Below are 17,920 nucleotides of genomic sequence, written 5' to 3'. Positions count from 1 at the left end.
GCTCGAACTCGTGTCCCCTGCATTGGCAGGCGGATTCTCAACCACTGCGCCACCAGGGAAGCCCCAGCCTCCTTTTAATAGAAAAGGAGTGTTTTATTTCCAATTCAGTTATGCAGTTGTGTTCTCAGTCCCCCCAAAATCCCCCTTTGGGCCGGGGTGTACTAAGAAAAGGCCATTAGATATTTCCTCCCATTTGTTAAAGACTGTGGTATGACCGATAGGCCCCAAATTAGAAGCTGATTTGAATGCAGTGATCTGGAGAGTACAGTTCCTGTGTTTGAAATGAGCATCTGGCTTCTAGGGGTATAATTAAGAAATTATTTGTACACATTTAAAAGCCATGTTCTCAGTAGTCAAGTCCAAGGCAATCTCAGGGATACTGTCTCAGTTGGCAGAACCCAATAACAGAACTCCTGGCCTCTGCCGGCCTGGGGCAGGCAGCCCTGTGCTGCCAAGACAAAAGCAATTAAAAAAATTTTTTTAACTTAAAAATCAAGGCAGCAGGGAGAAAGAAAAAAGCTAGTATGTCTCCACTAACTGGATATTAACCTTGCCAAATGGAGTGTCCACATATTTTTCGGTTCTTCCTTCTAAGATTTCTGGATCATCCAGGCCTGTCCCACCAATTATTCCAATCTGAAGGAGACAATAAAAAGATATCACATTTGATCAGTTTGCAGTAGAAACAAAATGATTATTTTAAGCAAATTCGTTTATCCATTCCTGCTAAGCCCTAGTTGTTTTAAAAATCTGAACATTCCTGAAAAGCAGTCATTTATTCAGCAAACATTCGAAAGCCTTCTATATTCCAGAAATAACCAAAGCATGAGTCATCTTTTTGGACTAAATCACATTTTTGCTGACTATTTGAATAACAAATTAGCATGGAAACGTACTTCAACTAGTTTAAATCATAAAGCCAAACCTAAAAATAGGTAAATATGGTTGGAGAAAGTACTTTCTAACCAACTTTATTATCTCTACTAAATGCGTGATGGAATAAATGTTCAAAAAACAACTAGGATAGAAAATATTCAGCATTTCCATTTGGTAAGGATTTCTCCTCATTACCGTACTTGATAAAGAAACGAGAGATTTTCTTTCCTATGCCACTAAAATCAGAGCTGTAAGGGATCACAGATAGAGGAATCTGGAATAGCATGAAAAGTTAGCCTCATTTATATTTATGAAATCCAACTGTCATTCATATACATGTAAATGTAAGTAAGTAATTCAAAGGCCTGTAGTTCCAAATTATTTTTAAGTGTCATATTGCATTTTCTAGTCATTAACTTAATTGTCCTCATCTTCAGGAAGTAATTTGAGTTTAAAAACCCTGATATTACCCTATAGAGTTAATCTAATTTGATGATTAAGACACCTGAACAAAAACAATTACAGAGATAACTAAATATATTAATAAACTGTTAACTAAAAATGAAATAACTGAAATCATTAGGAAGGTTTCCCTGGGTTGATACTTCCTAAAGGAAAAATACTATTTAAATTGTCAGCAACAGGCTACAGAGATGACTCTTTACTAGAAACCTAATAAAAAGTCACGTGAGCATGTTTTTTTCAATGAACAGCTTTAAATCTATTGTCACTTGAGTAAAATTTCTACTCAAAGAAAGTAGCTCCTTGAGAACAAAACTCCAATGTTAAAAATTAACTGAACATCTGAATTAAATAATTTTGAGATCAGGTTACACAGTTGATTTATACTAGTATGTGGGAAAATAGTTACCTCTCTGGCTCTATTTCCTAGAAAAATAAATCAACAAAATAAGAAAAAGGGCGACTGAGTAAGATTTTTACAAAGAACTGCAGGTTACATGATTTAGTACTTGGAAAGCATCCCACGACTTCCTCAAGTGGCTAAACCAGTTTTTGAAGTTGCTGCCACCTTGTGGTACATTGTTGAAACCACAGCAGGTTACATATTCTACAGCAAGTCAACATTTTTCTTTGTTACAACTTAACATCGTAGGTAGAGACTAACCAATACAGGACTGCAGTTTTCAAATCAACAGAAGTGTTCACTTAAGTCAGTGGGTTTAAATTCATTTCAGTTCAGTAGAAATTTTTAAAATCACACTATTTTATGAAATCCTAACCCTTCCTGTAGCTGGTGTCTTTATCATTTCATGTAAGGCCGAAGCACCACAATTCATAGTTGGGATGGGGTAGGGGGTGTAATGAACTGTCCAGCCCATGTCATCACCTCAGACCACCGAACTGAATTGCTGACTTTGAAATTACTCTCAGCCTACCCTCTGGGGACTCTTCTACTCATGGAAATGTTTGGTGTTTTTTTGCTTCCTTTTTTTTTTTTAAATACTACCACTCTGACTTGGCTATTTCTGGCCGTTCCCCTGGGCCACGGCATCTCGCATTCTGGATTTAACACTGGATTCACACTCGTATATACAAAACAAACCAGACTTGGTTTTGAAACCACCCTCTGTTTAGGCAAGCCAGCCCAGCCTCACGGCAGTGAATAAGAAATGCCAGTTGGGGTCTTGCTGAAGTTCAGTGCCCTGGAGCCCACCCTCAGCAGCCCCAAGCTTCAGCCCAAACCACGCTGGCTGCATGATGACCATGCGCTGGGTAGCTGTTAACTCAGCCCTCAGTGAGGAATATTTAGTACTGGGTGTGAAAACAAGAGCCATTACAGCTCGTCAGAAAGGCCAGGATGTGTTCTCTGGCACTGGAATTATCTGCAGGAGAGCCCGTCCAGTCAAACTGGCTCAAGTTGTTTCTCAAAACCCATATCTTGGAAGGGACACAGGACAAGTGTAGCAACTGAGTACAGCCACACTAGGGAACTCCATCGCTAACCTTTTTCTTGCTGCAGACGGAGGCCAGCAGTGCCAAGATGTGGCAATATCGCCACCTGCTGGCTCCATGGTAAAGTATAACTATGGGACGAAACTCCCAAGCACTAGTGGCCTGTCATTCCCCTCCAGCCTCTAAATTCAAATGGTCAGCTCAGTACCTGCCTTGATAAAGTAACTGTGTCTTCGCATTTACATGTCACAGGCACTGTGGCCAAGTTCTCCAGGGGCCTTACCTCATTTAATTTTCACATCCACCCTGTAAGATGGGCCCTATAGTGTAACACCCATTTTATAAAAGAGGAAAGAGAAACACAAAACTTAAAAGAAATTTGTCCAAAGAGCAAATTATAAAGAGCAAAGCTGGGATTGGAACCCAGGTCTTTCATACTCAACCACTATGATGTACTACCTCCCAGTATCCCCTGGAATCCTTGATAAACACCACAACCTATTAGAAATTTGTCTCCATGTTATGAAGAAACTGATCCTCAGAGTTCAAGTTCTGGACGAAGGTCACAGAGCAAGCATGGAAACAGCAACTCGGCAGCTGAGTGACCCACCTTGTAAGGGAGGGGGCTGTCCATGCAAGACCTCATGCATACTTACCAGGCTTTCTAGGCCAGAGGCATCGCCCTCAGTCCAAGCAGTCCTAGAAATGCTTAGGAAAAGTGTTCAAGGTCTGAGATGGAATTTCTGGGCCAATTCTGCCCAGCCAGGACTTCTTCACTACACAAGATAAAGTTCTGAAATAAGGACCCCCTGGTCCATCAAGGCCATTGCTAGATTTTAACAGCAAGTTGATTCATCCCACACTTTTCCACTTGCAGACCACAAAGCCAAACTCCTCAAAAAGAAGAGATGGTTTGACTTCCTCTCTGAGACTGTGTAAGCATTTTATCTAAATGTTGTCTTACCCGGCCAGAATGGTTACTTCCAACGATACCAAAAGGGTTCACACCAACCCCTACCCTGTGTCCACTTCCCCTGGTACCAGCCACAGGAGATTTCACATACCCCACTTGGTTTAAACAGCCGCTCACCATCACTTTATACTACATGAAGGAAACTAGCACTCCACGAAGTGGAGAATTTCATTCTTTTCTTATGGCTAGTATTCCATTGTGTATATATATACCACTCCTTTATCCTTTCATCTGCTCATGGGCACTTACGTTGCTTCCATCAACATTTGTTATTTGTAGACTTTTTGATGATAGCCATTTTGACAGGTGTGAGATGATCTCATTGTGGTTTTGATTTGCCTTTCTTTGATGATTAGCGATCATCAAAGAGCAGGATTTGACTATGTTTGGAAATAGGGTCTTTGAAGAGGTAATTAAAGTTAAATGAGGTCTTGGTGGGGGGAGTGCTAATCCAAAATAACTTCAGGTTCAGAACATCCGTGATTTTTATTTAACCAACCTCTCCTTGCAAAGTCAAGATATTATTCTAATGGGTAGACACCCTCTTTGAAGATACAATTCACCTCCTGAAGTGGTCAGTGACTTTTTGAGGAGGATTTTCCTCCAAGCTTACTGTACTCTGTAGCACTCTCCTTCACTTGTGGAAGGACATAGGATTCTTCCTGGTGCTCCTCCTGGGTCAGCTGCTGGATACTAGAATCCCCAGGGGAGCTTTCAGTACCAAAGCCCAGGTCCCAGATTCCAGATATTCTAATTGAGCAAGACAGAGTTGTTATTTTTCTTAAAGCTCCTCAGGTGGTTCTAACGTGTAGCCATAATTGAGCACCCTTGCGCTAGGGCCCAGATCATAATTTCTAAAATCTGGGCTAGCTGAGCATCATAGGCTGAATAATGGCTCCTGCAAGAGAGCCTCTCAGCATTCTAATTATGAGAACCTGTGCATGTTACCTGTGTGATTAATGATTTTGAGATGGGGAGATGATTCTGGATTATCTGGGTGGACCCTAAATGTAATCACAAGGGTCCTTTGAATAAGGTCAAATGAGGAAGAAGGCGATGTGATGATGGAAGCAGGGAGAGAAAAGGCGATGTAATGTAGGGCCCAGAGCCAAGGAACGCTGGTGATCTCTAGAAGCCGGAAAAAGCAAGGAAACAGATACTCCCTTAGATCCTCCAAGAGGACCTGCCCTACTGACATCTTGATTTTAGCTCCACAGGACTCATTCTGGACTTCTGACTGCTAGAATTGTTAAGTGACTACACCTGTGTTGTTCTATGCCATCCAGTTTGTGGTGGTTGTGACAGCAGCCAAGGAAACTAGTTCACTAAGAAACACCTGAGGAGCTTGTTAAAAATGCAGATGCCCAGCCTTTTCAAAGCTCCACGGCCAACGGTTATCACATTTTAGCGGGCACCTGAATATACTGAGGCTCTTGAAAATCCAATTTGCTGCCCACCTCCCCATTTCAGATTCAGCAGGATTGGGGAAGGGCCAAAGAATCTGCATTTCTAACAAATTCCCAGGAGGGTGCAGATGCAGCACAGGCTTTGAGAACTACTGCTTTAGATGCTTTTGAGGCACAGACTAGAATACCATGATTATAATCACAATCAAAAAATCTTCCTCAGGGATTTCCCTGGTGGTGCAGGGGATAGGAATCCGCCTGCCAATGCAGGGGACACAGCTTCAATCCCTGGTCTCGGAAGATCCCACATGCCGCGGGGCAACTAAGCCTGTGCGCCACAACTACTGAGCCTGAGCTCTAGAGCCCGTGCTCCACAAGAGGAGCCACCTCAAGATGAAGCCCACGCGCTGCAATGAAGACCCAAAGCAGCCACACACACATGCATGCACGCACGCACGCACGCACACACACACACACACACACACCTTTCTCAAAGCAACAGCAAAAAAGCCCCCATCTCTGTTTTTCTCTGCTTCTCAGGACACCAACCTGGCTGCTGCTTCATCTCCTCACCAGGCAGTCTCTGTCTCAGGGATTTATAGCCCAGGGGTCCTCAACCAAGTGCTGAGGCTCTCCTGGGAGGTGCCTGGAAATCCACGGGGAAATTTCTGGCTGCCACAATGACTGGAGGGAGTGCTACCAGCATTTTTTGGGGAGAGGGGACCCAGGATGTGTTCTATGTCCTACAATGCTCAGGACAGTTATACTAAGGGAGGAATTGTCATGCCCCAAATGGCATTGTGTCTCTAGGCAAAAAATGAAGGCTCATTGGTCATTTGGTTTCTAACTGGGGCCTGTGGGTTGTCCACCAGTTTCTCAAGGTCACTCAAGGACTTTCAGTGTGAAGGCCTTTGCTGGCCGCACTCAGCCATCGAAAAAGAGAGCTTCAAAGGCCTGTTCTCCAGTCTAGACTTGACCGTCCCCCTTAATATTGATACCATTTTGTTTATAGCCCACTACCCAACTATGATGGGACCATATCCCCTCCTTGTCATAGCAACCATGTAAACAAGACTTATTTTTAATCCCTCAGAGTAAAAGCTGGGCAGCTGCCTAGGGGAGCCATGGCCCATTACAGGAGCCCTCCAGAATGCCAGAGATCGGTTCAGCCCTCTACATGGCCAAGCATGCCACTGCCCGTGGCTGTTGCCGGAGGACACTGTCTCCCTGAGGTCCTCCCAGACAGTGGCTGCTACTTATACTATGGGAGAGTGTCCACTGGGCACTCGGCAGGCAGCTTGCTTCATGCAAACACTCTACACTCCCTTTTCCTTAAGGCTGCCTGACCTTTGTCAACAGAATAAAACAGGGCACAGGGACCACATGTCAGATTTCAGAAATGGCTCACAACATCTAGTTGGTGGAATGCCAGGCTCTAAGCCAATTCTATCACTATCTAGGTCCAACTATAATTCTGGACTCCTTAGGTGACCTTTCTGGGCCTCAGCTTTATGTCCACAAAAAGAGGTTTGTGTGGTTATATGGTCTTAAGGAACACTCCAGCTCTATATTTTATGATCTGGGGATAGGATACGGTTTTCATTAGCTTATTTTGCGCTGGACACTAGCATTTCATGTTTTCTATATAGGATGTTGCCTCAGCAGTCTGGCAGAAATGGTGTAGGAATCATGGATTTGCAACAGCAAAATTTTCACCTGTTCTAACCCCAAAGAGAAAAATCAGCAGGCAGGCCTAGCACTATTTGTACCTATTAATTTTATATTCTGCAGCTGGCCAAGAACAAAAATATACATCATTCAATATTTACATCAGGGCTGTAATCACAGTGCCCATTCTGCACTTAAATGCACTGCACTAATTTTACAGGGAAACTGTGTGGTAGGGAGAATGCGAAACCAGGTTAAAGTGAGACTGTTTTAAATACCACTGCTCTCTATTTTTAATGTCACTCTAAGTGTATTCTTGTAAGGGAAAGGCGATAGTTTCCTGCTTGTCCACTGAAAGCTGTGGCCTATCATAATTTAATTTTTGGAGAAAAGATGTTCAAAATTAATCTCAGCTCCCTCACTTAGAAGCACTACCATTTAATAAGTTTCAGCCATGTGCTAGAAAGACAATACAATTCTAACGTCTCAGCAAACCCTGCAGTAATGTTCCCATTTTACTAAAATGAAAAAGAGCTTCATAAAAATTCTGCTTTGTTTTCCATGACTGATAAGGAAGAGGCATTCTACAATATTTGTTTAATGCAAGATTCTTTTCAAAATGGCAAAGGGAATATAGTATCTAAATGTGACTGCAACTCTCCCCAACCCACCCCCTGACATCGTGTCTGAAAGCTGCAAGGGCCTACTAAGCTAATCACTTTGGTTGATTACATACTGATCTCAGAGATTTGCCTTCTCCAGGGGGAACTGAACACAAAACGCGGAGTCAAGAGAGATACTTGAAGGCGACGGACCTTCCTATCTCACGGCCAAGAATTTCTAAAGCCAAACAAGTCAACTGAGTTTTTAGCTGATCATAAACAGCCTGGAAGAGATCTTAACTTTGATCCTGTTTATTTCTGTGTACTGTAATTCTACAGCCTCTCCCTGCGATGCATCAACCAGGAAGAAGTGCGTCAAAGCCCCAGGGAAACTTGTTGCAATCCTCGGAACTCGTGCCCTCCTCCGGCCAAAGCTCCCACTGCACAATGATGCCTTGTACCGAGACCTCTGAGGACCAAGGGCACAAGGAAACTGATCCCTAACTTTCAAGGTTGCCAACAAAGCAGTTTAAAGCCAGAGGCCTCCAAACAGAGAGTGGCCCAGTATTCCCATACTCCATTTCGGTGTTCTAAAAAACTCTCAAGAGTTCTCAAAGCAGAGAAGGCCTAAGTTTAGAACACACAAAAAAGCCGGAAGCTTGCAAAAGATCAAGCATGCAGTTTTCCCACGTGGGCCGCGGGCAGAGAGCCAAGTCAGAGCGGAAGCGTTGAAGTCGGTCAGGGCTCAAGGAGCCCGTCTCAGCGGTTGCAGGTGCCCACCCACCTGGCACACCCGCTAGCCCCGGCCAGACGCATCTGCCCAGAAAGGTGCTCGGGAAGGGTTGGGCGCGGGCGCAGCACCGGTCCGCTGTCCCTCTCTGAAGGGCTTGCCTACCTCCTGCGCGCTGCGGATGCAGCTGAGACCAAAGGCTGAGGGACGACGCTGCAATTGTTCTCTCTCCCCCGCCCGCTGCCCCTGGGCTAACCGGCCTCAGACCCTCCCCGCCGCGGCGGGGGCGCACTGGCTGGGCGCACGGCCCAGAGGCGCGGTCTCCCCGGGTGGGAGCGGGATCGTACAGGGCACGGAGGACCGCAGCAGCCGGGACGACTAATCTCACCTTCACGGCCGCGGGAGTGGCACCTGAGGCCATGGCTGCGCGAGGAAGGAGCGACGGCCTCGGGCGGGGTGGAGACGTGGAGCGGCGGAGCGGAGCGGTTTCAGGCGCTCGGCCCGGGGCTGAGCAGCGAGGTCCCGGGGGCGGCTGTGGCTCCTCCTCTTCCTCCCCGGGACAGCTGGATTGGCTGCTGGTGTGGGTTCTCCCCCGCCACCCGCCCCCCCCTCAATTCGAGGTTCCAGTGTCCCGCCCCGTTTGCAGACCTTTCCGGTTCTCCGTTGATTTTTTTTCGACCCCCAGTTATAACTAACGGACTCATGATAGTGAGAATAATGGAGACCGTTGATTGAGTACTTATGTTGTTCCAGACTCTGTGCCTTGCACTTTAATCATCTCCGTTAACCATCACAAGAACGCTACAAAGAAGGAAGAGCAGCACTCCCGACAGCGCTTCGTCTCAAATGCAAGCTCGGCCTTATCTGTAAAACCAGGCCCATTCTCGGTGCAGAAGTTCTCGCGGGAGGGAAAATCGTGGAGAGGAGGGAACAGGCTCTTCGCTGAGGTTACCTCCAGCTGCTAACGCGGGGCGGGGCGGGGCGCGGTTGGCTCTTCTTATCACCGTGACCCAACCGGGGGTTTGCTCCTTTCTGTTGATTCGTGGGGGACAGAGCAGGGGTGGGGTTGACCCAAGACTCAGGGATGACAAAAAGAAAATAAACAGAGTAACGTGGTGGTGGATAACCTTTCTGACCTACACACTCTGGCTGTTTGAGGGCAGGCTTTCAAGGGGATAAAACATTACCTAACTCCCAGCCTGGGTCCACAGGGCCGGGGCCATCTTTAACCTTACGCACACCAGGCAAAGTCCAAGACAACTAGATTCAGAATTCAGACTCATGTCTTCATCACTCATCACTGGCTGGTCACTCCCCCCCCCCCCCCCCCCCGTTATACCAGCCCTTCACTGGGATAATCCCTTACTCTCAAAATGCCCATCCCTTTCCTACTGGGATAATCCAATTTAAACTCCCTGGATGGATTAAACTCTCTTCAACAAAATGCTGGGTGACAGTGATGTTCTGATATACAGAAACTTTGCAGATTACTCTGTGGGTGGGAGAATGGCTGTGGAAGGGTAGACTTTCCTCTTTCCCTATAGCAGTAAAACACTGAAACAAGACGGAAGCATGATTTCATTCAAAACATCACTGTCTGGGTGCTCCCTGTATACTGTTCACTTAAACAGTACAGACTTTCACTCATTATTTGCTCTAGGTTTAAATTTTCTTGCAATGTAATTTTTCTTCTATTTCTTTTAAGTCATAAAATGAAATAGCAAAGAATAAAAGTAGAAGATTAGGGTGCTCCTTTGAAAGAGCAGGAGGCTGGGAGTTCCTCCCGAATGTAGTTTCCTAGGAGCCTGTCTGCTGCTTGTCCTATTGTTGATAGCCCACTACTCAGAGGGGAACCATCGCAGGGACACAGATACTTGGGTTTTATGGCTGCTTCACAATTAGGGGATCTTGACCAACTTATGTGCTTTAATGTGACCGGCAAGTCCAGTTTCTACTCAGCACTGCCTCCCTGCGGAAAGTTAGACCCTGTTAACAAGTTAAATCCTGTAAGCATTAGAAGACCCCTAGACAAAGAAGGAGTTGGAAACCTGGAAGGGTTAAAAACAAAATTCAACTGAGTAAATTGGAAGGTCTGACTGGCTTTATTAGGCAATTCATGAGGGCAGCATCCACCTAGCTAGAACTAGAGGGCTCTCAGAAGTGTTGTACACAATGGAAGGTTTTTATAGGAAGAAGGATGGGGCAGGGAGCTATTAACAAAAGAAAAGAAATGATTATTTTTAGGCCAGGACATCTTTTTGGATGGAAAGGACCAGCAAGGGTTTTATCATGCATATTGCCTCTTCTTCCTCTGTAGTGGGGGAGGGGAGAAGGGAGAGGTGGATGGAGAGGACCCTTGTGACAGATTATCTCATTGGTGCTGATCAGAAAATTTCAAACTATTTCTGAGGAAGGTCGAAACTGCGGTTAGGTTAGGTATTGAGTCTAAGTTTGGTTTCATGGGCTTTTAGCACAAGCAAGTGATGCCATTTTGGGCTTGTGGTTTTCTTTTTAACAGGGCTAAACTGGACTTCTGGACTTTCCTACTTTAAATTTCAGGATAGGGCTCAAGCATTTGCTCTTGAACTTGTGATGTCTGTGAAGGGAACATTGTCCCAAGTCTGGTCTGGTTTTTTGAGTGATGTAATTTATAAGCCATTTCTGGGAAGAAATTAGCATTTCTAGACAAAATTTAAACAATTTTTTAACTTCTCAGAAACCAGACACCCACCCAACCAACTGACTGTAAGGCACTATGTTGTTCTTTGTGTATGGGGCATGGAGTTCAAGACAAATTGATACCCCTTCCAAGGGGACTTTAGCAGTTCTCATCATTATGCATTATGAGAAAAGAGCATACAAATATTAGAAGCATGGGACTGGCCTGCTATAGGTAATTTGAACTGACAACAACCACTGCAGAGTTTTCTTAATAAAAGAATCGATTTTAGAAGAACATGTCAAAATAAGTTTTCAGAAAGTTAAAAACATTCAAACAAATAAATAGTTGGCACAAGTCAGAGATGTATTTAACTCATTAATAAAGGAACCAGCAGGATGACAAAGCTGATTCAAAGGAGGATGTAAGATGCTGCAAGAGCAGAAAAGAGAATGTTAGAATAAGATGGAAAAATTAGATACAAAACTGGTATATATTTTACAAGGCAATAAAACTCTAGCCTTCGGGGTTATCTTGCCTGTGAACAGATACCACTTGCGTCTTCAACTTCGAAAAAAGATTGTAACTTATCTATCTTAACAAGCAAGATATCTACCACCAGAGTCTGAACCCTTATCAATAAGAAACAATAAAACAAAGTTACAGCCCTTAGGTAAAGGGTCTGCAAACCTTTCCTACAAAGAGGCAAAAACTGAGGAGTGTGTGAAGCTCAAAAACATAGACAATATCTGATTGAATGAGCCTGGCTATATTCCAGTACAACCTTATGGACGCTTAAATTTGAATTTCATATACTTTTCACATGTGACAAAATATTAATCTTCTTTAGATATTTTCCCAATCACTTAAGATTGTAAAAACCATTCTTCATTTGAAGCTATGCAAAAACAGGTGGAGAGCTAGTTCGGCTGAGGAGGGCTGGGGCTATTGTTTGCCATTTCCCTCCCAGAAGCAGATGACCTTTGGGCAGACTTGTTGAACAATGCTTTAATATGTCTTTGAAAAGGCAGACAGTAATCTTTTTGGCTTACTTCCAAGTTTTAGATAATTTTTTCTTAACAATCCCCAGAATCAAAGTAGGACAAAATTTCTAATAATCAGTGGTCTCCAATTTTGATTGGTATAAAGAATCTTCAACAAGACAATAGGAGTCTCAAGCGTCTGTCTATGAAAGTAGCATCTTGCCCTACTCTTCTTGCCTATAAATTCCTACTGTTTACCTGTACCCTTGTCTTTCTGAAGACAATTCTAAAAAAGTACCCATGCCACCTTAACAACAATTCGATTATGGCACTACATGGATATTTCAATAGCTTTCTCTTTTTTCCTGTAATCCCTCATACATACCTTGCCAGCTTCTATCACCTAGCCAACAAGGTACTGAGATGGTGTTGCCAATAGCTGTCCACACCAGGTCTTGAGCAATGGTCCTTCCATGTCCCACGTTCCCTTGTTGGGGAAAAACCTACAATGATTTATGTCTTTAAATATGACTAAATTACATGCTAATTTAAAAGACTTCTCTAAATCATTCCAGGAGCATCAAATATTCAAGAAGAAATGTTCACACAAATGCATGAAATATATCATCTCAGCCGACCATATCAGCTTTCCCACTGAAGGTCACATCTCTGCTACTGACCAGTGTGTCAGTGCTGGATGGGTACTACAAAATAGACCCAGGCTGGTGGTAACCCTTCCTCAACTGGGCATGTTAAAGCTGTCAAGTTGTCATGGCTGAAGCAACTCACATAACTCCCCACCACCTTGTAGAAATTTGCTGAAATAAAAATTCTGAACAACCTGAGTGTGTCCTTGCAGATCCCCAATTCTGTGTGACTCAGATCTTTTTACAATGTTCCTGTGTCACAGATATTATGGGTAGGGACATTTTGGCCACCACTTTTGTCAGTGGATTAGAGTTTGGCATTGGAAGCTTAGGGAAAAAGGTGAAATTGTATTAACAAGCAGCCACTTTGGATGTAGCAGAACACTGATAACAAAATATCTTAAGAGGACAATAAGAAAATCAATAGTAATAATAATAAATTTTTAAAATTGTTGCCCCTTCAAATCCCAGTCAGGCAAGCCCATGCAGACATGAAGACCCCAGAGATGTCTCAACTGGTATAAATTCAGATTCAAAGACTGCAGTGTCATCATTGCATACAGTATAGTCATTGGAAAAAAAAAAAGAAATCTCAAATAGACACAACAAACCTTAACAAAATTGTGTTCAGAGAAATTTTTCCATAGGCAGTTCTCCAAATACTTAAATTCTTTTTCCCCTGCCACGAGAAGAAAAAAACAGTTCTTAAAAGGAAACAGTGCCTGGTATTTATTAGGATAAGAAGTAAAAGATATGCAAATATGTACTAGGCCAGCCTTAAGGTAACATTCTATTTTTTAAAAATTAGTATTGCTTGGTAAGTATATAAAAGATTTATCTGCACCCCAAGTTCTTTAACACTCCTGGTTGTGGTAAATAACTGAATGAATTAAACTATTTTATTAGTTTTTAAAAACTAAAGCTATGTATCTTCTCTCTGACACCGTACAGTATAGTCCATAATATCATATAACATTAACGTTTTAGTAACTAGAGACTTGAATTTATTTTGTCACAGAAAGCCTGATTAATCTGACCTTTCTAAATTTCTTATACTTGTCTTATAGGCCAGTAAGTAATCATTACTTAAACTAAAACTTTAAGAAAACAAGAAGAAAAATGGGACTTCCCTGGTGGTCCAGTGGTTAAGACTCTGTGCTCCCAATGCAGGGGCCCTGGGTTCGATCCCTGGTCAGGGAACTAGATCCCACATGCATGCCACAACTAAGAGTTTGCATACCACTACTATGAGCCTGCGTGCCTTAATGAAGATCCTGCACAAGGCCATGAAGATCCCATGGGCCACAACTAAGACCCAGTGCAGCCAAATAAATAAATAAATAAATAAACAAACAAAATAAGTCTCTAATGGGACTTCCCTGGGAAAAAAAAAGAAAAGAAAAGTAAACAAGAAGAAAAAAAAAGCTCCATTCTCCTGTTATCAGAGTGAAGAAGTGTCACATGAAAAGAAAATATTATTTAAGTCTAATTTTTATAGTACATTTATTGCAGGGCACTTTGTAAAGGGAGTTAGAAGCTAACTTCCTCAAAAAATATTTACAGCAAATTTTAGGTGGCAATCCTTTATACTGGCCTTTAATAAAAATGGAGTGTCCAACAATAACATATAACTTGTATCTTTGGTTGAGGGAGGAACCACGTGCTTTGTGATGAGATAAGCAGGGTCAGTTGTGACCATCTGTTCTGAACTTGGTGTGCTCCAGATAGTTGGAGATTCACCTATTTTAATTGTCTTATTTCATCCAATCAAGTTCTACTTCTTTAGTTTTCTCCATTTCTTTCTTCTATCCTAAGTCCATTTGAACCTAAAATACCTAGAAATAGCCTCCATTCCAAGTCATCTTGTCTCTTCTTCAGTTTTCACTTCAAATTGTATCTATCCTTTCATTTCTGGAGACTCCACTGAAGATGAAACAAGTCAGTTACGTATGGATCTATTAAAGGAAAATCTCGACCAGTCTTCCACTCTACCTAGAATAATGCTGCACACTAAAAACATATTCTGGTCGACAGAATGACCATCTATCCTGGAATTCCAGAATCCCAGAATCCTCACATTCTCTGAGTTAGATATTATTATTTCTATTGTAAGAAAATAAATAGCAAGATGAAACCCTAAACCCTATATACTTCCCTTGGTGAAGAAAAGAATGTTCAATCTTGTTATAAGCAGAGGTGGAACAGACTTAGAGAATGAACTTATGGTCATGCAGTGGGGGAAGGGTGGGAGGGAGGGATAGATTGGGAGTTTGGGACTGACGTGTACACACTGCTATATTTAAAAAGATAACCAACAAGGACCTACTGTAAAAATCAGTAACTTTAAAAAATAAAAGATAAAAAAATGACATTACTTGAAAGTGCTTTAAAAAAAATACGTGAGGAGCAGTCAAGATGGTGGAATAGGAGGATGTGGAATTCATCACTCCTCACAAGTACATCAAGAAGACATCTACAAATGGAACAGTTCTCATAGAGCACATGCTGAACATTAGCGGAAGACTTTTGGACACCTAGTAGGGCAAGAAAAATCCCCTCACAACTGAGTAGGACGAAAGAAAGAAAAAATGAGTATCAAAAAAGGGACCAGCAACCTGGCAGGAAGCTGAAGGTGAAGGGAGGTCCCCACACTCAGAAAAACTCCCTCACGGTGGGGAAATCAACTGGGACAGAAAAGGACCTTCAGGGGATCAATGGAGAACGCAGGGGAAGGTCTGTGGAAGGCAGGACAAAGTAAGAATGGCAGGCAGGGTCTACATCTCAGCTCTGTGCATTCCAGCCTGAGTTGTGAGTCACCTGTTGTGAAGGGGGGCTGGGTGCTGGAAAGTGGGATTTGGAGTGCAGACCCAGGGAGGGGACAGCTATTGGCTGTGAAAAGACAGCCTGAAGGGACAGGAGTAAGGAGCTCCACAAAGGGGAAAGTCTGCAGAAAAAGCCAGGGACACCACAGAAGCAAGGCATCATTGTTGAGTGGCGTGCAAGGGGCGCAGCCGCCATTACAACCCCTTCCCCCACCGGCCGGCTTCTTTGGCATCCACTGGCACTGGGAGGGGCTCCCTTCTGAGCCTTCCCGCCCGCCTGCGACGGCTCCGGGGGTCTGAGCGCTGCCCACCCCAAAGCCTCCTTGGGAATCAGCCCTAGGCGTCCCTGCCTGGGATGAGAGTCCATCGATGCTGGAGGGGGTGAATGCTAAAGTGTGGGGTTGGGAGAACTGATCCAGGGAGAGGAACGCTGTTGGCTGTGTGGATACAGCAGAGGTGACGGGAGAGAGGGGATGCGAGGCTGGGAGTGCCCCTAGAGGAAGCGTGGTCTGCCTGAAAACGGAGGTGCCACTGTTGAGAGGCACGCAGGGAGGCAGGGCCGCCACCCCACACACACACACCACCCCTACACTCCAGCTCCTGCCTCCATGGCCACTGGGAGGGACTCCCACCAGAGTGAACCGCCACAGTTGGTTACAACTGCCTGCCGGCCCCCGCCACTGCAGGCCACTCGTGCACACCCAGGTCTGAGTGAGCAAGTGTGCCCCAAGCAGCTGCTGCTTTCGCTTCCTCTCACCTGGGCAGGGAACAAATGCCTGAGGGTGGCGCACATGCAGAGGTGGGGTCAAAACCAAAGCTGAGCCCCAGGGGTGGTGTGACTAAGGAAGAGGAACGGAACTCTTTCTGTGCAGCTGCACAAGCCTTGGATTAAATCCCCGAGATTGGCTTGGTAAATCCTGCATCTGTGGAATACCTGCATAGACAGCAAGTGTTCCCACAACTGAGTTCAGTGTAGCCTTCCCAGCAGTGAACTTAGGGGACAAATACAAGTGAGAATTGGGCCAGGTCAGGGTATGAGCTGGCCCCACAGTGCTCACAGCAGGTCCAGAGACCCACCTAGAGGTATTGGAAGGCCTCCCGGGGAGGCGGGATCGGCTCTGGCTCACTGTGGGAGCAAGGACACTGACAACGGAGGCCCCAGGAAAATATTCATACTACTATTATTCTTTTTTTTGTTTGTCTCGTTTTGTTCAATTGTTGGTGTTGTTGCTTTTATTATTTTTTATCTTTTATTTTTTATCTTTATTTTCTTAGTTTTCTTAATATATATTTTTATTTTTATTTATTTTTTATTTTTCTATTTTTACTTTATTTTTTGTTGTTTTGGAAGTTTTTTTCTTGTTTTTGTTCTTTGTTTTTTATTTTATTTTTGTATTTTTTTGATTGGTTTGTATGTGTATATTTTATGTTTTCTTTGCTTCTTTTGTTGTTTGTTTACTTTCTGTTTTAGTTTTCATTTTCTGTTTTTGTTAGTTTAGTGCTTATTGACTGTTCTCATTTTGAATTCTTTGCTTGTTCTTGTTGCTGTTTTGTTTTTTTTTTTTCCTCTCTTTGTGTGTGTGTTGTGTTGTTGTTACTGCTGTTTGTTTGCTGTTGTTTTTGCTATTTATCCCAGGTGTTGTTCATCTGTCTCTTTTTCTTTTCTCTTTCTCTGGCCACACAGTGTGGTTTGTGGGCTCTTGGTTCCCCAGTAAGGGGTGAGGCCTGGGCCTCCGGGGTGGGAGCGCAGAGTCCAGGACACTGGACCACCAGAGAATTCCTGGGCCTAGGGAATATTAATCAGCGTGTGCGCTCCCGGAGGTATCCATATCAACACCAAGACCTGGCCCCACACAACTGACTGCAGGCTCCAGTGCTGGACACCTCATGCCAAACAACCAGCAAGACAGGAACACAGCCCCACCCATCAGCAGATAGGCTGCCTAAAGTTGTATTAAGCTCACAGACACCCCAAAACACACCACCTGATGCGGCCCCACCCTGCAGAGAGGAAAGACTCAGCTCCACCCACCAGAGCACAGGCACCAGCCCCTCCCACCAGGAAACCGTCACAAGCCCCAGGACCAACCTCACTCACCAGGAGGCAGACAATAGAAGTAAGAGGAACGACTACCCTACAGCCTGCAGAAAGGAGACCATAAACAAAGCAGGTTAGACAAAATGAGATGACAGAAAAATATGTTGCAGATGAAGGGGCAAGGTAAAATCCCACAAGACCAAATAAATGAAGAGGACATAGGCAATCTACCTGAAAAAGAATTCAGAGTAATGATAATAAAGATGATCCAAGATCTCGGGAATAGAATGGAGACATGGATCGAGAAGATAAAAGAAATATTTAACAAAGACCTAGAAGAACTAAAGAACAATCAGTGATGAACAACACAATAACTGAAATGAAGAATACGCTAGAAGGAACCAATAGCAGAATAACTGAGGCAGAAGAATGGATATGTGAGCTGGAAGATAGAATGGTGGAAATAACTGCTGAGGAGCAGAATAAAGAAAAAAGAATGAAAAGAAATGAGGACAGTCTCAGAGACCTCTGGGACAATATTAAACACACCAACATTCGAATTATAGGGGTCCCAGAAGAAGAAGAGAAAGGGAAAGGGCCTG

The 17,920-nt window shown here is 43.8% G+C and overlaps 1 protein-coding gene and 1 long non-coding RNA gene across 2 annotated transcripts in view; both read right to left on the bottom strand.

Moving 5' to 3' along the window:
* MTAP (methylthioadenosine phosphorylase) overlaps window positions 1–8,735 on the bottom strand; it is a 39,111-nt gene extending 30,376 nt beyond the window's left edge. Inside the window, exons 1-2 of the mRNA XM_082470535.1 lie at window positions 8,558–8,735; window positions 550–636 (exon numbers count right to left, since the gene is read on the bottom strand). Coding sequence (XP_082326661.1) covers window positions 550–636; window positions 8,558–8,590 — 120 coding nt within the window. The 5' untranslated portion in view covers window positions 8,591–8,735. The remainder of the gene's footprint in view (window positions 1–549; window positions 637–8,557) is intronic.
* LOC309664786 overlaps window positions 1–17,920 on the bottom strand; it is a 309,583-nt gene that overhangs the window by 65,181 nt on the left and 226,482 nt on the right. The window lies entirely within an intron of this gene.

The sequence above is a fragment of the Balaenoptera physalus genome (assembly GCF_965194825.1).
Source record: "Balaenoptera physalus genome assembly, chromosome: 7".
NCBI lineage: Eukaryota > Metazoa > Chordata > Mammalia > Artiodactyla > Balaenopteridae > Balaenoptera > Balaenoptera physalus.
This window is presented reverse-complemented; position numbering and strand designations above follow the sequence as displayed.